General features: G+C 43.1%; 1 protein-coding gene across 7 annotated transcripts; it reads left to right on the top strand.

The window, feature by feature from the left end:
• The first annotated feature begins 335 nt into the window (after positions 1-335).
• NDP (NDP, norrin cystine knot growth factor) lies at positions 336-22,289 on the top strand. Of its 7 annotated transcripts, none has more exons than XM_026851808.1 (5): positions 336-411; positions 1,322-1,432; positions 12,081-12,137; positions 12,823-13,169; positions 21,194-22,002. In XM_026851808.1, exons 4-5 carry the CDS (start codon positions 12,996-12,998, stop codon positions 21,419-21,421), a joined length of 402 nt encoding a protein of 133 aa, XP_026707609.1. In that variant the 5' UTR covers positions 336-411; positions 1,322-1,432; positions 12,081-12,137; positions 12,823-12,995; the 3' UTR covers positions 21,422-22,002. The 7 variants fall into 7 exon arrangements, 6 of the variants coding, with proteins under 6 accessions (XP_026707609.1, XP_026707603.1, XP_026707582.1 ...); XM_026851802.1 differs by having other exon boundaries at positions 345-411; positions 1,291-1,432; XR_003398736.1 differs by lacking the exon at positions 336-411 and having other exon boundaries at positions 1,162-1,432; positions 21,194-21,493; positions 21,707-22,289.
• The last annotated feature ends 505 nt before the right edge of the window (positions 22,290-22,794 follow it).

The following is a 22,794-nucleotide window of genomic DNA, read 5'->3' as shown; positions in this document are numbered from 1 at the left end:
TTACTCATCTACAAGCCATTCCACTTTTAGATTATTCTATTTTTAAGGCATAATTTCCATCTGTTCTTTGATCTTATACCACATAAGACATTTAGCTAATAACATCATCCATCAAATACCAACTTTCCTTTAGAGTTCAAACACAATCGACACAGGACCCTGTCCATCTGCTGGCCAGTGCCTCTGAACAGATCCAGCTTGTGAATGGCCAGCTATGTCGCCTATTTTTTAATTAACCAGCTAAGGTCTGTACTTCCCGTAATGCTGCAGGATGACTAGGGGGCACTCCAAAGGGAAGTGAAACATGCTCCTCTGTGGAAGTGGAGGAGAGGGTTTGGTGCATCCAGAGCTGCAATGTGCTTGTTGTGAGTGGGGTTTTCCAGTGGATGGAGTCTGTCTTCAGCCCCTCAGGTAATTCTATTTTTTTTTTTTTTTGCATAAAACCACAATGTTTATATAAAAGGTTCGACTGTTTTCAAACTTGGTGTTCTTCAGAGCAAGGTGGGTAAAGCAAAAAGATAATGCTTTTGTGAAGAAATTTCTGAGTTTGATTGAAAGAAGCTTCAGAATTTCAAGGCAGGTTATCTGAAGCATCAGAATTGCAGATTTGCAGACAAGTATTTATAGAGAAAATTATTGTCTGCTTACCCAACTGGAGAGCCAGGGAATGTCAGATGATTTAGGTGACCAATTGTAGTGAAGCAGCACAGCTTGAATTAAGGATATCGGAGATCAATCACAATTTTTAAAAAAAAAAAAAAGTCTAAGAAAAACCTGTCAGAAAAAGGGAGATTAATGAGCAATCCAGGGAAAAGGTAGTTTTTCTGTGGATATTTTCCAAGTGCAGATATCAGATTTAAAAAAAATTGTTACTTTCAGTTTCTTCACTTAGCTCTGTTACCTTGCCTCTCAGTGGTTTGCTTTATCTTGCACACAGTGCATTTGTTTAGGAAGGAATTTGATTCAGGATTTATATTCCACTGGTTTACATATGCCCCAGTGTACATATCTTCAGATCCGAAACAATAACAACAACAAAAAAAGAGCCTACATTTCCTTCTATTTCCTGGCTTGCCAATAATAATAAGTCCCTGCAGAGGGGAGCTTGGCTGGTGGTGTTTTGTGATTTCTCAGATAACAAGAGCTTCACATTTCTGTGGAATTCCCATTTGCCAGTGAGCTGCTGCTGCCGCTGCCCTGATTGATATATGACTGCAATGGCACTTTTCCATTTGACATTCCCTCTCTCTCCCTCTCCCTCTCCCTCTCCCTCTCTCTCTTAAACAACAGCCCTAACTTTTGTGTGTTGCAAATATAAAAGGCAAGCCATGTGACAGAGGGACAGAAGAACAAAAGCATTTGGAAGTAACAGGACCTCTTTTTAGCTCTCCGAAGAGTTTGAGGAGAGGAAGGAGCAGTGAATTTTCCAAAGGTAAGCACACAAATAAGAGATTCCTCCAGATTTTGAGCATTACATGGACTTAAACTGAGTGCTTAATCTCTTTATCTGACAAACACATGTTCTCCTTGTACCATTTTTAAAATTAAAATGTGTTGATGTGGAATCGACACAGCTCTAGTACCTGTGCCTCCTTCTTATCCTTGTATCTTTAACTATATCTCCTGCCTGAAGGGTGCCTGTATGCAGTCAAACAGGTAGCCCAGTGTGCTTCTGAGCAACTTGGTTAAACATCTATTCTTGTGAGCGTGTCGGGCTCATGTCTGCAGCTCTGCGCTGGTCCTAGCTGCATGGCTTTGGAGTGAATGGACGTGCTGGACTCTGCCCTGAATTCATCCAGAGAATGCCGGTATCGCCAGCACCCTCTTTGTCCCATTACAATAGGGCTTTATGAACACAGGCTAGCCTGCTAGTTTAAAGCTGGACTGTTTACTTTTATCACTACTTATGCATGCTGTTCTCTTGCCAGTCATCTGCCAGAGTGCTTAGAATAATTTGAAACAACAGGCAATATTTATTTCTAGCTTTGTGTGTCATGCTTCGCAGGAGCACTCTTAATTTGCACATTATTATTTATCCAAACTTCTGGGAAGATTTACTATGGACTGGACAGCACTGGTTATGGGTTAGGACAGATTTAATATACACTCTTGATTGACTGAAACCTATGAGGAAAGCCACGGTGTTTGCCTTTACTGTAATGCCGAGGGGTATATTTAGTAGGTAGCCGACCCCACCAGTGCGACATGCAATGCAGCATGGCTGTGCGGTTGGTAGCTGACACGGGAGGATGCTGCAGGACCCCAGACCGCCTGCTGAAGGAGAGAGGGAGGCTCTCCTCGTTTGCTGGCAGATCATTTTGCTGTGTATCAGCGTCAGAGGCACAAGCATAACTGTCTCTGCGTCTTTGGGACAAAAGGAGAGTTTCACTGTTATGAGCCCAGTGATAAAGTGTCAGTGTAGTGCAACTGAGAGGTGCGGGAACGGACACTGTCCTGAGAGAGCCTGGCTGACGAATAAAGCCCCGTCTCCCTCCTGGGATTCAGGTGAGTGAATTCATCCTATAAAAGTTCAAATGATTGGGTCCAGTAGCAAAAACCAGAGTAACAAATATGAACCATGTGAAGACCAATCTCAGTACTGCGTTAGCTGACTGCTGCAGTGTCAGTAAAGCAGGCTCACACAGAGTGTGTGCTGGGGGGGTACTTTCCTTGTGGCAAATCTGAATTTGCAAGACGGTGTGTGTGAACTGACTCTTGTGGGACTTTCAGGCAGATTTCTTATCCTACCCCTCAAGTTCATTTAAATTTCTCCCATAGCCTCCCCATAACACATCTTATTTGTTTCTGCCTGGGACATATGGCACGACAAGTAACTTGTTAAGCTTTCTGCAGCTCTCTAAAGATGGAAAAAATGTTTCCTATATGCTAAATGCTACTAAGAGTTCCTAAAGCTTTGTAACTGTCCCAGTGGCTGAAAGGTGAAAACTCTGCCTATTGAAAAAGGACAGGCAAATGATTATTTAAAATCAGGAGTGGGGACAAATTCACTTCAAACCAGCTCCTTACTGCAAAGCTATTTTCTAATAGAAGCAACATAGCTTCTACTAGGTGGGGGTCAATAAATGCGGATATAATAATCACAGTGCTGTTATTTGTCCCTTCTCAAAAGAACATACACATTTTAGGATGTCTAATTTTTTTTTCTTTCCTTTTGAATTACTAATGATGAATTACTTTTGTGTGGGCTATGGGACCTTGCTCATAACTGTAAGCAGTTATACACATTAATAATTCCCTCAACCTGAATAGAACTATTAGGTGAGTAATTACTTACCAGCTTGAGTCAAGGGTTCCCAATGTGACTTTTATATACACTGACATGCTCTTGCTGGAATAATGAAATCATATTTGTAATACTGGTATTATGGGAAGATGCTTTCAGATTTTTCAGTTAAAAGCAAATGTGGAAGGAATAGCTGCTTGAAGCTTACAAAATGAAATTTAATTTAATTTAGTGAAGGGTTATAATTAGGGGCTCAGTTACAAGCTCAGTTCTCTACCTGAAGGTGTCCCATGTAGGCTTCCTGGGTTTGCACAGCACTGGGTTTTGATCAGATGCATGTATGCTGATGATTCCCCGTGCAGAGCAGGATACTTATTACAGACATGTTGCGTACAGTTTGCGGTAGCAATACCCCAGGTAGCTGCTTATGCATGGCTGATCTCCACAAAAGCCATCAGCCCTACCACAACAGTCCTTCATGTGCCATCGAGGCTTGTGATAGCATCTGTATGTTCTTGCTTGCTTGAGTTGCCAGTGTTGCAATCTCTATTGCCCAGGCGGGAGGGAAGCAATCCACCTCCTTGGGGGCTCAAACTGATGCCTTAGGTGACTCATTTGACAGTTCTCCTGGAGTCTCCTTCATTTCCTATTCTCCCTGGGGCCGACTGTGTCTCCTTCCTGGCTTGCTTGCTCTCAGATGCACTAGGAAGTGCTCATGGTTGTTCTTGGACCTTGAAGGGAGTTGACTATCTATGGTTCAAAGCTTGAATGAAGCCACTGAGACATTTGTTTTTGCAACAAGTCGAGCAGATTATTTGTTTAACTGAAAGAAGAAAAAAACACCTTTTTTTATTTTTTCTCCAAATACTACCATTGTAATTACAATATAAATATTAGATAGTTGAATTACAAATACTACAAATTCTTCTGCCTCTGATGTCTTGATACTTTATGACTTTTAGTAAAGTTTTGCTACATGAGACGGTGCCACAGTACCCTGTTATTTGAGCAATCCACCTCTTGAGCGTGGCTGGAAGCGGCCACATCAAAGAAAGACATAGAGACCCCGTGGCAGGCAGCCACGGGGTAACTTGCTATGGTGAAGGATTTTTCCCTAACCCCATCCACTGAACTCTGAGAGTCCTGAGAGTTTATAACCCTTCCAAAAACTCTTTAAAAATAAAACCCTTGTGACAGTAACCCTCCCATACATAACAGGTCCTTTTGCTCAGCCTAGCTAAACTTTTGCCCTCTGTGATATCTTGTTCCACTGGATCATTGTCGGTTGTGTAAACATGTGTTTCTTTTCATCAGTGTTAAATGTGCAGCCTCTCAGCTCCCCTGCCCTTCTCCACGTCCTGGTATGTCAGGAGGATGGGGTGAGTAGCCATGCCCAGATCACCTTTTTTCTTCTGTCTTGCTTCCCGCGTGACAGCCCTTTTGCTGAAACTCAGCTCAATGACAGAAAAAAGTTTAGTTGGGTCAGGTTAGCTCGGGTGTCTGAGTCTTCCTGGCCAATAGCACCCCACTTTACCCATGCTTCTGTGCATGCATATGAAGAGATGCTGCAGTCTCTGCTGACTATGATCAGCTGTTATTTCCTTTTTATATGTGTCAGCGTGGAACATATTAAAATTTCTCAGTAGTGGTATGTTAGGAATCCCTCTGATGCCCCACCTCTAACTTAGCAGAACAATAAAAGCAAGGTTGTAGTAAGCCTTTGAGCAGCTGGCCGTCTATATATTCCTTCTTTTTTCACATAATCTAATTCAGACTATTATCCGGTTAGCAGTGGCACTACCACTTCCAGACACCATCAGTCCTTGTCCTGTTTGCTGGAATTTTGTGGTGTGTCATGGAGATCCTTTCTACCACAGATGAGTGTAGCCTTTCTTCTGGTGTCAGGGTATCAGGCTACTGGTGCCATGGAGATACTGGTCCTCAGAATTTCACCACATCGCTATTTTTCAGCTTCTCTTTGTTATTTTTCTGTTTGCATCAATCATTGTTACGGCTTATGCTTGTCACATTTACATGCTTATTATTACTGAGCTGCAAACTGTGTCAGTCTGGCAGTGTGGAGGCAGCACAGGTTATGTTGCCCTTTAAGACATGTGAGTTGAGGATCTGAGTTAATGCCTCAGCTCTGGTTTGGCAAAGGTTAAGCATACCATGGCAGTGACAATCGCATTACTGTCATAGCAGCACGGCTCAAAGAGAGTGGGACCCTGTTCCCCTTGTTAGAAGACATAAAATTGTTACCATGAGCCAAATATTTAGGTTCCCTGATTATCAGAGGCCAAGGTATATGGATGGTGGTCTGAATTTTCCCTGTGTATAAAAGAAGAGAGGATTTTGCTCCTGGTGTCAGAAAAGAGAGAACATCCCCTTCATTCATGTGCTACTCTCCAGCATGCATAGCCCTCTCTGATGGTCCCAGTGGCAAGGATGTCCTTGCTTAGTATTAAAGAATAAGAAACCCATTTCTACTCCTGCATCTATTGATAACTACGGTCCTTTGAGTTCTCTGGAAAATATGTAAAAGAGAACAAAAACTGCCCATCTGCTTGTAACACACTCCAACAGGTAGAGGACACATGCCCGAATGCCCTAGACCTCTCAGCAACTTGTAATTTGGCCAAAAGTAATTCTGCCTCATGTTGGGTCATAAGACTAAAGTAGAGGTAATTACTGAAGCAAATCCTACAGCTAATGCTTGTCTGGGAATATTTGCACTTTATCCAGCAGCCAACCTTGCTGGTTTGCCTCCTGAGAGGAATGGGCAGCCTTACTTAGACAGCTCAGCTCTGAGCCTGATGCTTCACTGAGGAGTGATCCCATCTGGCACCCTCTGGATGAGCAAGTGGAAAACTGTATTCTTTTCAATTCCTGTCCCAGACTCAAGACCATGACTACTCTGATATTCAGTGAGACACAAGAATAAAGGAAGAATCCAAGGCTGGCATCACCTCTCCATTAAATGGCTCTACTAGCTCATTAGAGAGAGATCCCATACATGCCCCTAATCAATCTATTTAAATTTTTCTGGAAGCAGGAAAAGGAAAGAATAAAAATACAAGCACTCTTCTGTCCACCAGTAGTTACTCTTTGTGAGCGCATTAAAAACCTTTTCTCTGTGTTGGCCTGTGTCTGTCTGCTGGTAGGGCACCAACTTGCAGTACCCACTAGAGTTTGTTATTTCAACTGCCTAGCAGGTTCTGTCAGCTCCCTCTCTCCTAGCTACCTGAAGGACTGGAAGCATTCTTGAAAACTTCAAAAGAAGAGGCAAGCATAGCCAGCTCAAGTGCTGCTCAGCTTAATTTGTTCCACCTCATGCACCAGGTTCCCACTGCGTGAACACTCACAGGGGCCTTACACGAGTCGTCCCATCGAAGCCTGGGGGACCAGTCCCATGCATGCTCATCCCATGCATGCTGATGTTTCCAGGGGTGCTTGCAGCAGTGTGTTCTTCCACTATATTTTCTGCAAATACTATGTTGTTTCTTATGCTTTGAATGCCATGGTCTTCCTATTTTTTCAATCTGCTTACAATCAGGCACTCATCTACTGAAATATTAAAAGACTTAGTGAAGCCTCACAGCAGAAAATGATGTGCAGGAGTTTCTCTCAACTACCATCAGTGTGTTTGACATTTCTGACTGCTCAGAGGTAGTGTCCATTTTATCTTGGTTTTTATGGGACAATGCTCTGCAGCTGCTGGGTGGCAGGTGGTAGGACAGTACAGCCTCAGTAGGACCAGAAGATGTGCTTCCCTTCTGTGGGCACCCAGATGAAGAGGCTTAAGTCCCTTCATTTGAGCCTAGTTTCCTTTCTACTTCTTTTCTCTTTCCCTTCTCTTGCCCACCAGATGCTGCCAGCTCTGGCCAGGATTGTGTGTTATTCATGTAGCCTCTTCACAGGCGCATGCTGCCCTATATCCTGCGGTGTAGTGGGTGGATGGAGCTCCCATAGGATGGGTGAGAACATTCCCTTTGGTGTCAAAGGGGACAAGCTTCTGCACAGCTGGATGTCAGCAGGGCAAACGCTCATTTGACACAATGAGGCCTCAGGGAAACATTTCACTTATTTAGACCTGTAAGAATCTCACTCAAAATATTTAGTTTGGTATTTGCCTTGTCTCGGGAGGGGAAGAAACCTGTTCAAATGCTGCACAGAGGCATTTCACAAACAACTCGAGTTCCTTGTGTTCACCTGCTGCTTCCCGGATGCCGCATGGCTGCTTAGTGACTTTGTCAGGTGTTTTGAAAGGCGTCTGCAGAGCGAAGCAAGGAGCATATATAGGAGGCCAGCTACTTCACTGCCGGAACAGAAATGGCCACAGTAAAATAACTAGATGAGAAGATGATTACATGTATTTACAGGGTAAAATATGCACGCACTGGAGCTGATAAAGCTTCTGAGTTGATTCAACATTAAGAATGATCAGGCACAGCATCTTAGGTTGTGTCTCCTACTAGACAAACTGTTCTCTAAAATCGATCAGACGGTGACTCCACAGCACGCAGTGCTCCCCAAGTGATTCCCGGGCATGGTGCAGGCGGATGTATGGGCTGGAAGCCATCTGAGTGTTGCGGAGGCTGGAGGAGGTCTGGGAACCGACCATGCCACATGGCGGGGTTTAATGTCCCAGCAGACATGTGGCCTTGGAACAAGACTTAAGCTGTGGACATGCAGAACAACGTGTGGCTTTGGGAGAGGGGTACCCCTTCACAGGGGTAGTCCTAGCCAAAGGGCAGTCCAGGTGCTGCTGTCATCTGGGGGCTGTGGTCGAGCGTGGGGCAGCTCTGTACACAGGGACTCCCAGCCAACTGCTCAGCTGAGGCCTTGGCAACTCTTTGCAGGAGCAGAAGCCACGGTACCCCAAGTTCTCTGAAAACACATTTGTTATTCAGAGATCCTGGTGGCGGATTGCTGTGGGCTGTGAGAGCACTGTGGCCAGGTGGCCACAGCGGGTACACCGTAACACTACCCTGTGCCCAGGAATGGGGGACTGGAGGTTGTCTCCAGCACAGATTGCTCCTCCTTCCCTTCCCATCCCCAGCCCCTTTCAGGGCTTTTCTTGTGGCAGTGGAAGTTAACCCTGCAAAACAAATCCTGGTGTAACCTGACAGTGTAGTTTGCCTAACACATTCTTTTCCACTCCAGTCCAGATCTTGGAGCACAAAAACCCCAAATCCTCATCTTTCTGGCCTAAATTTTTCCAGGTTGGATAAAGTTCTTGAGAAATCCATTTTGGTCTCATAAAGATCTTTGTGACTTCTTTGTCAGAACAGCAGTGGCGAATGACACATATGCACACACATATATATACATGTATATGGTTAGTGACACTTTTTTAGGGCTGGAGTTTGGAGAAACTAAGTAGACTTGCAACTATTCTGTTTACATAACAAATTCAGAATGAGGGAACCACATGGTAGGATCCAAGTAATTGTGTTTACTAAATATGCACTGCATGCAAGGCCAGGCTTAGTTATATATACACACTGCTGCTCCAACAGGATTTTGGCAGCCTCTGAAACATAAAAGACATTGAATGACTTGTATTGTACCCTCATCGTCAAGCAGGAGTCTCAAACACAGAAAATGCACAGCAAACAAAGGCCAAGCTGAACATACGTGCATGCCTAATTCAGGGGGCTCAGAAGTGGGGAACAGCTAAGTAGAAGTACACCATGAATGAGCTTTTCCATTGCTCCTTTCCTACCTTCCAGGGTAAAAGTGGTGCAGATCCAATAGACCTTTGGAGAATTGCTCAGCTTTTTATTTTTTCCAAGATACATAGCAAAAAGGGAATTTCTGTTTACGTTCTCACAAAGTAACTGGCTAAATAATTCCAGATGATGGAATTTTCTTGTCTTTAAAGCAAAACAAAATCTTAACCTTCACCACTCTCTAAATGATATTAGGACTATGATAAGAAATCTTTATTTCAGCATTCAAAAAGTAGTAAATAACAACATAAATTTGGAAAAATAACCCTGACTCTGATGCTATGTCCATGTGCAATACAGTCTTGCATTGTATGTTCATCATGTCTTTTTTGGGGATGTCTTCTATTTTTCCCTGCAGTTTTTAGGTAACAGCTGTAGCCATTTTAGGTAGCAGTTTTAGGTAGCAGCTGTAACAGCTTTTAACTTGTTAGGTCTCTATGAATTCCTGAAAACTAGTTATATGGAAAAGGCGCTATAAGCCAGTTTTTAACAACATGTAACACCCATATCAGTGAATTCTGAACAAATGGGAAGTAGTGATTCTCATCCACTGTTAGGCCAAATATTTTTGTAGTAAATTTTCAGCCTGAGAATATGAAGTCAGCTTTGCATCTTTTTCTTTACAGGATGCTGTAAAGAGAGAGCATTTTAGCTTCCTTTTTGTTAGCTTGGCAGATGAGCTGTTTACCACAGTTCTTCACACGAAAAGAAACTGAGGAAAAAACAGCTCAAATAAAACAAAAAAAAATGTATGTGAAGTTGTTGATTTTGATTTTAAAAAGTGTATTTTTCAAATGAAACAAAATGTCATCATAAGTACAGCTATAATGATTAATGATTACAGGTATACTTGCTTCTGGCTTTGGTCAAAAGGATAGACTGGAAGCTACATATGTTGCTCCTGATATTATGTACTGTCTAGGATTTAATAATTTCAGACAGCATTTCAAAAGGGATATAACTTTTTTTTTTTTTAAATAGTTAAAGTGAAATGCCATTGCACAATATCATCGGGAAATGGAAAATGTCGTGTCAACATACTTCATCACAGTGATGTACTCGAGTGAAAATATTTAGACTTTCTTTACACAATCAAAAATCTACACACTAACTTCTATATGTTTAAATGTCCCTGTGAGACTTTTTTTCCATATATCTCAATTATATATGGCATATATACTTGTGTATGCGTAGACATCACATAAGTATGTCAGGAGATACTGGGATGTGCAAGCAGCCCAGTGCTGTTTGCAGTCCTGTTTCCAATACCTACACACTCATTTTGCCAGCATGTCTATCAACAACTGTACACAGTTTTTTTCACAAAAGATGGGTCGCATTTACATCTGTGGTTGCTCTTTTTACTAACAAATATGTGATAACAATGTTTTTTTCTTCTTTCAAAGTTTTGTTACCAAAGCCCATTACATTTCTTTGCCAGGGAAGTATCAGGGCAATTTTAAAAGATTGTGAGTGTTAATACTTTTTGAATTGTGCTGTGCTTATCCTGAAGAAGGTACAGATGTCCTCCTTTTCTCACACTTTTTTCCCTGCTTCTTTCCAGCTTTCTCAGAGTGTTTTCATGAGGCAGACTCTATGTCATCCAATTATTTCCTGAAGAAAACTAGAGAGATAAGCCTTTGAAAACTGAGCCAGGATTCCAAATTTCTCTCACTGTATTAAATCATACTGATCAAAAACATAGAAAGATATAGAAGCACAGAATTAACAGTGGGACAGAGAGAGTGGGAAATGGGGATCCCTGGATGTAATATTACATGACATGAAACCATCCAATATCAAGTAAATTTATTTGGACAGAGAGGGAATTACTGGGTGTGTAATACTGATTAACTATGTTGGAGAGAGACCTTGCCAAACAGCGTGTTCTGGTCAGTATCTTTATAAAGAAGAATAGGAATGTAGGTAAAAGGTTAAATATATTTAAAAAATAAGCACATCACCCCTCCTGTTAGCTAATCCTTGGGCATCATCTGCATGAACCCAAGTAGTACAGTTCAGTTCTGGGAAGGAGTCTGTCCCAGCTCCCTTGATGGAGAGATTTCTCTCTTACCCTGCTAAAATGTTTGGAGTGATATCTATTGACATTAATGAGACCGTGCATAAATGTATCCAAGATCCTAAGTGTTTAGTATTGTTTAAGCTCTTTATACTGCAAAGACACAGTATTTTTTTTATAGCCACATCCACTGAAAAACATTTGTTTGAGGAAAATATACAAGGTCATAGGTCAGACTCTGGGAAAAAAAAATTGTCTATTAAATCTAGTCATATAATTTTTCCTTTCCTCCTTAGGCACATAGACAATAGTTTGAAACTCAAAAACAGCTTTAAAACATGCCTAATACACAGAGCATCCCTAATTACATTTCTTCCCAGCATGAGATTTTGTGTCACTTCAGCCCGACAAGTCCCGACTCCCAGCTTGGATGAACTCTGGAAGTGTTTCTCACTGTTTCGTACTCCTCTCACAAAAGTGTTTGAGCAAGGGATAAAGCAACACACAAATCATCAAGCACTCTGGTGGGGAGGCCTCGTAATTTCAGGCTGTTTGGGAGATGAGTATCAGTTGGTTTAGAGTACTGCCAGCAAACCAGAAAACAGTTTTGAAAGAGGCTTGTATAAAGCATTAAAGGCACACATCAGCTCTTTAAATAGGCAAGAGGCTCTGGGGGAGCATTTCTAGTGACCCGGGAACTGTCTTATCATAAGTTGCTTTAGAAAGTCCTTGCACTTTTAAGTTTATTTATGAGTATCCTTTGCTTCATCAGGTTGTGTTTAGATGGATAATTCATAGCTCTTTCAGGCTATAGCTATTTGTAGTAAAAGCAAAATTAAATCACCTATTTGAGACTACGGGTTTTGTGGGAAGGATCACTGTGATGAAGCAGCTGAGGGAGATGCCCTTCTTTCCCTGCTGGCACAGCACTCTGGGCAGTGTTTCAGGGGCTGCTCAGAATGTGCATCAGAAATCTGGATGCCTGGGTGGATATCCACATGACTTCACCTGCGTATATTTTTTTTTCCCAATTGATAGCTAAGATGTACTTGAATATTACGAAATGTCATGTATTTTTCAGATGCTGCTCTTTAATTAACGGGGAAGAGACTGACACTGAGCAAGTGCAGCCTGACGAGTAAGCCTGCCTACCTGTGTGTGTGTGAGTTTGGCACTCAGGAGGGCAGCCAAAGACCTAGGTAGTTGTCCCTGTAGTGTGGGTCAGTGCTCAGCAAGCTTCCTAGGGGACTGCTTTGCTCATGACTGGGCTTGGACCCTCAGCATCCCTCCATCCTGGGGGTGCCCATCCTTGTCCCTGCAGCACAGCAGCTGCAGGAAACCAACATGCAGCTCCTAGAGCCATGGGTCAGTTTGCCTCCAGCCTTTCCATGTGCTACCTAGGACAGAAATTCCCATCTGTAGTGCAGAAGGCAGCCTAGCTTTGCCCCACTTTGACACTTGGAGTGGATACACAGTCCTTTCAATTTGCAGAAATCTATGATGTGCTACGAATCACCGGTTTTGAGGGGAAAACCATTAAGGACATCACCAAGTGAAAAAGATTGGCATTGCACCACTTGTGATGTTAAAAGTCAAAAGGTTCTCCCCAGTAAAATGATAGAGCCATGCTTAAAGTAATAAGGCCTTGACATCTTCTTCCTAATGCTATGTAACTCTACCTACTGTGGGAATGATGCTCACTCCAAGTGTATATTTTGGCTAGCAAAAATCCCATGTACCTTAATATTATTTATGTCTGGTTTTCTCCAGAGGCCTTTTTGGTTAGGATTGTGATTTATGTTGTTTTTATTCCAACTATGCAGGAGATTCTTTGACGGATTACAATCTCAGCAAACTCCAACTCGAGAAGAAGAATGACAGCTAAGAGACTTAAACCAGACTTTTCACCATCCTGGAAAGGAACTGGCTGCCGGTATTTGGAGGTTTTTTAATACTCTACCTCCCTCTGCTGTTATCAGCGAGAAGTCCCTCGACAATGGGAAATCATGTACTTGCGGCTTCAATTTCCATGCTCTCTCTCCTGGCAATGATGGGAGACGCGGACAGTAAAACAGACAGTTCCTTCATGATTGACTCCGACCCCAGCCGCTGTATGAGGCATCACTACGTTGACTCCATCAGCCACCCCCTCTACAAGTGTAGCTCGAAGGTAAGGACTTCCCTCACACACTCCCAGCTGGGTGCTGCATCATCAGAGTTGTTAAAATAAGCCATTTTGGGTGTGTACATCAGAACTGGGATTGGAGAGAAAGGCCCTCGATTCTCTTCTTCTCAAAAGGAGCAACACACCATGATGGTAAGGCTAACATACAGTAAATGGTAAGATTCGAAGGAGTACATTGGGGTCTCAGCCACAAGTGCCAGGGAGATGGGCTAGTTTGGAAGTTTAGATCATGCTAGTCACCCACTCCTTCAAGGGAGTCTTTAGTCTAGAGTATGTAAACTTAGAACTTTCAGGGTGAAGTACTGAGATAAAGAATAAAGCTGTAAAATCATAATGAAAAAAGAATGTGAAATACATTGCTAATTCTTTTTCCCCATTTATTTTCAAGGCCTTTGTTTTCATGCAGAATGACAATCGGATGTTTACTGTAGGGCTTAGGAGCAGAAGGAAATATAAGATTGTCTTTCATTTGAGATTTCAAGCCTGAAAAATTTTGTGTCAAAATGGTTTAGCAGACTGTGCATGTAGCCTACAGCCATTTATTTCATTGCATGGAGAAAAAGAATGGTGAGAAACAATGGGAAAATCTTTGCTGGTCTCTTTCATCTTGTCCTAATTCATTCCGGCTGAGTAAACCCAGTGTGTATTCAGATGTACAGTCTCTGCCTGGACCATCCCTCTGTCCCACAGAAAGTGGTTTTGCCTTATGTACCCATATCCCTGGATTAACAAAAGGGAACAACTGCCAGCGCCAATGCTTTTGCCAGCTGTGCATTGGGCAAGAGAGCAATGGGAAACGGGTACATGATGGGGTTTAGGGCAAGAGGACTGCCTGCAGCGTTGCCTGATGGCAAGTCCCATCAGAAGTGATCCTGGAAGCATTTCCGGGGAGAGAGGATCCACACAGTTCAGCTGGCTGCAGAGACCCTTGGACACCTTTGTGCGCAGAACGCGTTATTTGCTTCCTGTGATCAGTGTGGGGGTGAGGTAATACCACAGGTAGCAGCAGGCCATGAAATTTAAAATAAAACATAGAGAAACACATCGACAGAAAATAAGACCCACGTGGTGCTCTGTGCTCCCTCTGTGCACCAGGATGGCTGCTGCCCTCCCTGGCTGTGCACCTTCCACAGGGCTTGCCCTGTGCCTGCTTGCCAGAGAGGGGTTTATGGCCTTGAAATGGGGCACAGGGGAAAGCCCCACTCTGGACTGCCTTACACCAGTGTCTCTGCAATGCTGTTTGCCTGGCTTTGCATAACCATGCCTGATCCACAGCAGTGGGACATCAGAGACTTCTGCCCTACTGCTTCTGAGTTCAAACAGTAAAATCATGCATTATTTGTGATTCAGGAGAGATCTTTTGGTTTGTTTTTAGCCTAGACGAGATCTTCTTACCATCTGGGAAACATCCAGCATTAACATACAGAACTGCAGAACTGCATCTGTTTGTGCAATATTGCTTTTACTGCAGTTGGCTCCAGTGAGAGGCAAAGGTGAAAAGTGTAGGTATCTGGGTGGTCTGGGTGGGTTTTACTTACTGGTATGTGTGTGCTAGCAGCCCTCCCCTCCTAAGGCACTTTAGATCACCTAATAGACCTGAGAAGCCATGGCTACAGTGATAGTTTGTCCAGGAGGGTGATGCTCCACCCAGTTGTCCCTCACTTTTGGCTCCCTGCTCTGCCAGAGAGCAGGAGGAGTTGTGGTATGTAACGTAGGCAAGATAGTAGGTAGCCCCCAGAGGCCCTTTGGCCTCTAGCTTTGAGCAAGATCCTCCTCTGATCCTCTACAGGCAAAAGAGCAAATGAGTAACAAGTGGCAGCTTGGCTCACTAGGGCAGTGAGAAATACAGAGTATAACTGACCTAGGCACACTGCGTCAGAAGTAAGAGGATAAACACAACAGGTCCAAATCCATCCTGGAGCATGAAGAATGGGGGGAGGGAAGGAAGGAAGGAAGGAAGGAAGGAAGGAAGGAAGGAAGGAAGGAAGGAAGGAAGGAAACCCATCAACAACTACATTTCTTAGCATCCCTAATGACAGAGAAAAGTAATCAGGCCTTTAGGAGTGGAACTGATTGAAATGAGAAGACAGAAAGCATTGTAATGAAAACCATATTATTTCAAAACTGAGCTCTGAGAAAAAAGCTGTTGACATAAACATTTGTAACTCTGACTGCAAAAATGTCAATGACTTTTTTAAAATCAAGCCTTTAATGGAAATCATGTTTGAAAATATCACATCTCTTGGCTTCCCAAATTCCACAATGGTTTCAAGAACAGTTGTTTAACAATACTGCGAGTTGTATGGACTTTGTCATGAAGTGAAGAATGGAAACAGTTTCCCTACAAAGCGAAATAATTTTGACATTTCCTAGAAAACTTCTCTCTGTTAAATCAAGTTGGGTGGGGTTTTTTTAAGGTCTTGGGGATCTGAATCATCCTGGTAGACATATGGCTTCTGTTCTGAATCTGGCATATAAACACAGACCAATATTAGACTTGCTAATGAAAATTAAATGCAATGTCTGTTCCTATATATATTTTGTGATAAAATATAAACAAGTCAAAAAAAGGAAGGTTCTGCAGGAGTAGCTGTGTTAATTGTTAATTCTTGTTTCCACTGGTTTTCCATTGTGAAGCTTGGACTGACAATTGATGTCTAGCAGAGACTTTGCCCTTTTTTGGCGTGATATATTGGTTCCACTGAGCCATCCTTTTTCACTCTGTATGTTTTCCTTTTTAGTGTAGCATAGAATTACAGAAGTTAAAAATGGCTTCAGAAATTTCAAGACATATTATGTTTGCTGTCTGTCTTGGTTAAAAAAGGATTATGTCCACCATGCTTCTCTGTGGAGGCTGCCAATTGTACCCACATGGGAAGTAATTTTGTTACATTTGGAAACATCTACCCTATGTAACTTAAATCATTAAAATCCCTCTTGCTTGTGACCTCAGGCAGATGTTGAAAACAGGTTTCCAAAACCTTCAGAAATATAGTCCATTATAGTAAACAAATGTATAAAAGAGGAAAAAAAAATAATTAAAAAAAAAAAAGAGAGATGGAGAAAGGTTCATGAAAAACAGTGTTTTCCTTTGACTTAAAGGAAATGTTCCTATCAGCTCATGGGGTATTTCCTTTCTTGACCATATTGGATTCTGCCTGACCTCTGTGACAGAGACCCACTGGTCTTCATCGATGTGCTGGATTGCCTTGCCGCTGCAACCAGAGCCTCCTAAATTACAGTATTGGCTGTCACAAGTGCTTCCTCCAGATGTGCCAGAAGTGTGCTACCACTGACAGCCTTGCACGAAAGAATCCAGCCCAGAGAGACATGGACCAGATGAAGAAAGATTTATCAAATGTTTGAAGACTCATGAGATAGCTCAGGAGATTTTCAGTAATGCCTGTTCGCAGCCAGGCCACGGATACTGTGTGAAAGTCTGTTCTCGTGCATCTCAGCCCACCTCCTTTTGGGCCTCAGCTTGTTGCTGAAGAGTGCAGAAAAGAGGACTATAAATGCCATTAATAACAAATCCATTCACAACTTCTGAATTTCCAGAATACGGCTTGAATATTCAGAGTCAAATATTGCCTTGGATTCAGGTTGTTCTCTTTCATGGCCTTCCAGATATCTATGACACTGCTGATTTTAAGTAAGAAAACCTATTCTTCCCTAGCTGCTCATGCATGCAAGAACCCTGTGGTTCCCACGTTGTAGCACGCTGTGCTTCCGGATCCAGCACTGCAAGGTGACACGCACAACCTCTCATGTGTGTGCGATGAGGGGAGCCAAGAGGCACACGTATCAGGTTATAAAATACCCACACGTTTCAGGTTATAAAATACCCACACGTTTTTACTATATATACACCCACTGTATTACTGTGCTATGCCATCATAGCATTACTAATTATTTAGGCGATAATCTCTATTGCGCTATAGTATACGATGCAGTAAGCAGCTGGTGCAATTGATTAAATGGCAAAGCAAAGCTTTTAAAGTACATGCTATTTCCAGCTCATTTGCACACCTGCCAAAATCCACTGGTGCTGTTCTGGATTTATGAAGAGGAGGAGGTTAAATTTTGCTGGGGACTTCAGGTTAGCCCAGAAGTTTAGAAAGCTATCAGAATGGGAAATCTGAAATTTTTTTATCCTGCACATTTGACTTGATGCCCATGGTCCTGTGCCATTTGTAAAAATTTACGCTGTCATCCAGGGCATAAAACCAACACTGTGTACTTTTATGTGGTACAAATACCGACCATGCTCTTATAAAAAACTAAGTAGCCAACAAAATTTGAGATTAAAAATTTTAGTCTCGATGGACTAAAACATGTTTTTAAGGACAAGGCTTGCTAAGCAATTATAAGTGCAGTTGCACATTGAAGAAATATCGACTGGGTTTGCATTAGAAAGCTTGCTGTTTGTAACAAATGTATTGAGACACAGATATTGACACATCAGATAATTCTACCCTGTAATTATGCTGCTGCAACTCTTCTATAGTCCTTAATCCTGATCCTTGGGGGTTTGCGGGTTTTTTTTCTGGCATTTCTGAAAGTATCTGCAGATACAGGAGCAGATGTGTGCCATAAAAAGTCCTGAAATAACAGTACCAGAAATTACTAACTCTTCCAGCTCCAGAAGCATCAGCCATTAGAAATTACCTCCACCATACAGCAACACATGCTGTTTTATCTGGACTGAAATGACAGAATCATAGAAATGTTGGTTGGAAGGGACTCTGGAAGTCCTCTGAACCTCCCAAAAAACAACCTGTGGCCATTGCACATCCCCCTTTGGCACTCCTGAGGAGAGTTTGGCTCCACTGTCTTTGCAACTTTCAAGTGGTTGCCAGCTACCACCCCCCTCTTTGGCCAAACGCTTGGGAATAGCCTGTGACAGAGACTGCACACAGTCTGGTGAACTGGGCAAAGTGGCTGTCAAGGTGCTGAGAAGGGAACTAACTGTTTTAAATGTCCCATTCTTGTCTCTTTCCTTTGCAATACAGGCAGGATTAGATACCCCTGTAGCTTCACCAGCTGCCTGCCTGTCACTATGGGAAGTGAGTTTTGTTTACCAAGAGGGAAAAAGTGGATCTTTATCTGTTAGTAATGGGGTGCTAGCTGTAATTTTTGTCCCTTTCTCTATTCTCATATACACTAAAGACACTCTTATTAAGGAGCTTGACATAGCTGATTCGTCTAAAGCCGGAGTGCGGCTCAAGAGTACACTGAAGTTACTTCCCTCCACATTACTACTGACAGATGAACTGAATTTGCTTATGAATATGCAGCATCACAGGAAGGAGACCATAAATTTATGCTACAAATCATGAAGGATGGCAAATTTGTCAGAGAGCAACAAGAACCCATCTCTTAATTAAACCAAGAAACAAGTTGGTACCAACCGCAGATAATCAGCTCATGAAGACACCTTCCTTGTGATCTCTGTGTTGACTGGAAGTGTAGTTGTTATTGTATTAATACATTTCCAAGCAAGCCATTTAGCATTCAAGTACTCTTGGAAGAGTAATTTTTAAGCACTGTACAATGGATGATCAGCACCTTTCCCATTAACACAGACAGTGCTGGTATTTCTTACTTGATACCAGGAATATTCTCTCTCTCTTTCTCTCTTATCTTTCCTCATGACTCTGACTAAAGAGAAAATTAAATCTGCTTATAAGACTTGGAGATTTGCAGCCAGTTGAGCATGTGTAGTGAAAGAAGCTCAAAAATGTTTAACATAAAATATTTGCTGTCACATCTGTAGTTATCCTTTTAGATTGTCTGGAAAAAACATAAGCTATGTGCAGCATGGTTATAGGATAGACTTAGAACTGTTACTGCCTAATTTCTCACCTCTGTCACATTTTGACCTTGTTTGGATGATACAATAAATTAGTTTTTAAATCTGTGTTGGTTAAGCAGAATTAGCTGATATAGTTTTAATATTTCATTCCCCAGGAGGGTATAAGAGTTTGTTCAAACTTGTTCAACATTTGTCCCCACTCAAAGAGTGTCAGTCAACAGCTCAGTGTTCAAATGGAGAGCAGTGACAAGTGGCATTCCTCAGGGGTTGGTGTTGGGACTGGTGCTGTTTAACATCTTTGCTGGTAACATGGACAGTGGGACTGAGTGCACCCTCAGCAAGTCTGCCAATGACACCAAGCTCTGTGGTGCAGTCAATACACTGGAGGGAAGGGATGGGCCATCCGGAGGGACCTGGATAGGCTGGAGAGGTGGGCCTGTGTGAACCTCATGAAGTTCAACAAGAACAAGGGCAAGGTCCTGAACATGGATTGGGACAATTACAAACACAAATACAGGCCAGGGGATGAGTGGATTGAGAGCAGCCCTGCGGAGAAGGACTTGGGGGTATTAGTGGATATTAGTGACTATAAGCCAGCAATGTGCAACGGTATCCTGGGCTGCATCAAGAGCAGTGTGGCCAGCAGTTCGAGGGAGGAGATTCTCCCACTCTACTGTGCTCTTTTGAGACCCCACCTGGAGTCCCGTGTCCAGCTCTGGAGCCCCCAGCATAAGAAGGGCATGCTCAAGTGGGTCCAGAGGAGGCCACAAAGATGCTGAGAGAGCTGGAGCACCTCCCCTATGAGGGCAGGCTGAGAGAGTTGGGGTTGTTCAGCCTGGAGAAGAGAAGGCTCCAGGGAGATCCTATTGTGGCTTTTCAGTACCTAAAGGGGGCCTACAGGAAAGATGGGGAGGGACTCCTTATTAAGGGAGTGTAGTGGTAGGAGGAGGGGTAATGGTTTTAAACTGAAAGAGGGTAGATTTATTTTATATATAAGGAAGAAATTCTTTACTGTGAGGGAGGTGAGACACTGGAACAGGTTGCCCAGAGAAGCTGTGGCTGCCCCCTCCCTGGCAGTGTTCAAGGCCAGGTTGGATGGGGCTTTGAGCAACCTGGTCTAGTGGAAGGCGTCTCTGGCCCATGGCAGGGGGATTAAAACTAGATGATCTTTAAGGTCCCTTCTAATCCAAACGGTTCTATAATTCTATGATTTACCTGTTACCTACGTGACAACAGCTGTTTCTAACCACATAATTCCTCAAGCTTTAGAAGATCCTTTCCATGTTTTATACAGAGTTTAGGAGACTCTATCCGCCTCCTCTGCTCAACAAGAGGTTGTTGGGATGGGGAGTAGGTGACTCCCCATGGGCTTTCCTTCCTTAGTGCCTCCTGTTGTGCAAGTTACCTTGTTCTGGTCACAGCTCAGTCAGTGAACTCAGGAGGAGAAGAACCATGGAGTCTTCATTGCCTTTGGAAAAACTCACTAGTGAATCCTCATGTTTGGCAGTGTGTTAATCTTGTTTACATTTTCAGTGCCTTATGTTTTGCAGTGCATTTTATACAGATACAACCAATGCAATTATATATATATATATATACACACATATAATTTCAAATAAATAAAGGTGATTTTTGTAAAAGGAGGGAGCTAGAAACTTACTTCTTTAGAATCAGTAAACTGAGTATCTTCTTTATATTTGTACTTCATATGTTTATATATCTAAGCATTTGAGAGATTCATGGGCTCTGAGGACCAGTTCTGCTGATCACTAGTATATATACTCAAAACATTGGAAAATATCCAACTAAAGTATCAGTCTGGCTGATGATTTAAGAGCTTAGCTGCCACAAATCTGGGGTCAGCAAATCACAGTTGCAGTCACCGTGCCTGGAAAGCACAGTGATTTTTTGGAACTCTGAGGTCAGCTTTCAGAAAACCAGTCCCTGTAGTCCTTATTGGTGCCTGGGACTCCAGGTGGAGCCTTGCCCTTCCTCCTGCTCTGTTACCTCCTCCACTCTCTCAGACACAGTTTAAGGGCAATACACTGTGAGCTCAGTGTCCTTGTCAAGGTGGGTAGATGCAGTAAGTGAAAAAAGACCAGCCAGACTGGAAAGAGGTACCAATCTGCCATTGTTAGTTGCGTGCTGGCAGCCATGGGGACACATTTCCTAACCCATCTCTTTTGCTTCGCAGATGGTGCTGCTGGCTCGCTGTGAAGGGCGCTGCAGCCAGACATCGCGCTCGGAGCCGATGGTTTCTTTCAGCACTGTCCTGAAGCAGCCTTTCCGCTCCACCTGCCACTGCTGCCGGCCCCAGACCTCCAAGCTGAAGGCCATGCGATTGCGATGTTCGGGGGGCATGCGGCTCACTGCCACCTACCGCTACATCCTCTCCTGCCACTGCGAGGAGTGCAACTCCTAGGGGCATACCTGCTGCAGCAGAGAGGGGACTGGGATGCTGCTGTTGGGGAAGGCTCCCAAGAAGTAATCCAAGGTGAGGCTGACGCTCCCAGTGCACGATTGCAGCAAGGACAGGACTAATCAGGCTGGATTGGATCTGAGAGCTAAAGTATAAAATATCCTGGGGCCCTGGATGGTGCTGGTACCGAAGTGTGGGCTGTGACAAAGGCGAAAGCATGAGGACTTGTTTTTAAGAAGTCTTTCTTTTTTTCTGAAAGGTTATTTTTGTGAGTTTCTTCTTTTTCAGGCTCAGCTCTGACTACAGAGGTGCTTTAACTTTAGGCCAAGGGCAGCAAGGGAAAAGAGAGGAAGGTCAGCCGGATGACAGCGCTGCGCTCTGGAAGTTGGTGTTCAAAGGATGGGCATCAGTTCCCACATACCATCTCTTAACCTATCAATTTATTCTCAGTCTCTTAGTTATATTGGCCTTCAAAACAAACTGTGTCGATGGCAAGGGTTATCTGTTACTGATCTAGCAGCCAAGCTCTGGATAACTTTAACTGTGGTTTAGCAGAAATTACAAATAAATCATTGAAAAGTGAACTGGATATGAAATGTCGTGCTGGGATTACCCAGCCTTAACCAGCTGAAATGATTATTTGCAGCATGTGGCATCAGAGTTCAGTGGCTGAATGACTCTTGAGAAGTGAAAGCTCACGAGACTCATTGTTCCCCTCTAAAAGCCTGGAAATGTGACACATCACAACTGTCACAAAAGCCATTATTCAAATGCTAAAAACTAATCAGAGATTAAAATGACACATACTAAATGGAGTCTTTTCTTAACTCGGTTAGATCTGCTGGTGTACAGAACCAGAGCCACCAAAATAATGACAGCTCTTAGGCCATTCAGTGAGTACCATTTTGCCCTTTAAAGACAGGAATCCCAAACACAGGGGAATCACACCAACATGTCACAGAAACACAGAATTGTCTAGGTTGGAAAAGACATTGAAGATCATCCAGTCCAACCATCAACCCAACATTAACAGTTTCCAGCTACACCAGATCCCTCAGTGCTATGTCAACCCAACTCTTAAACACCTCCAGGGACGGGGACTCCACCACCTCCCTGCACAGCCCGTTCCAACGCCTAACAACTCTTTATGGAAAGAAATGCTTCCTGATATCTAGTCTAAACCTTCCCTGTTGCAACTTGAGGCCATTCCCTCTTGTCCTATCGCTTGTTACTTGGTTAAAGAGGCTCATCCCCAGCTCTCTGCACCCTCCTTTCATGTAGCTGTAGAGGGCGATGAGGTCTCCCCTCAGCCTCCTCTTCTCCAGACTAAACACCCCCAGTTCCCTCAGCCGTCCTCCTTGTACAACCTGTGCTCC

The sequence above is a fragment of the Athene cunicularia genome, assembly GCF_003259725.1.
Source record: "Athene cunicularia isolate RWA chromosome 1 unlocalized genomic scaffold, athCun1 chr1_part1, whole genome shotgun sequence".
Taxonomy (NCBI): Eukaryota; Metazoa; Chordata; class Aves; order Strigiformes; family Strigidae; genus Athene; species Athene cunicularia.
This window is presented reverse-complemented; position numbering and strand designations above follow the sequence as displayed.

Excerpts from the sequence above, each read along its gene's own strand:
- NDP (XM_026851808.1), top strand. The coding sequence starts at position 12,996 with ATGGGAAATCATGTACTTGCGGCTTCAATTTCCATGCTCTCTCTCCTG. Across the intron at positions 13,170-21,193 it reads TCTACAAGTGTAGCTCGAAG|ATGGTGCTGCTGGCTCGCTG; the intron begins GTAAGGACTTCC and ends TTTGCTTCGCAG.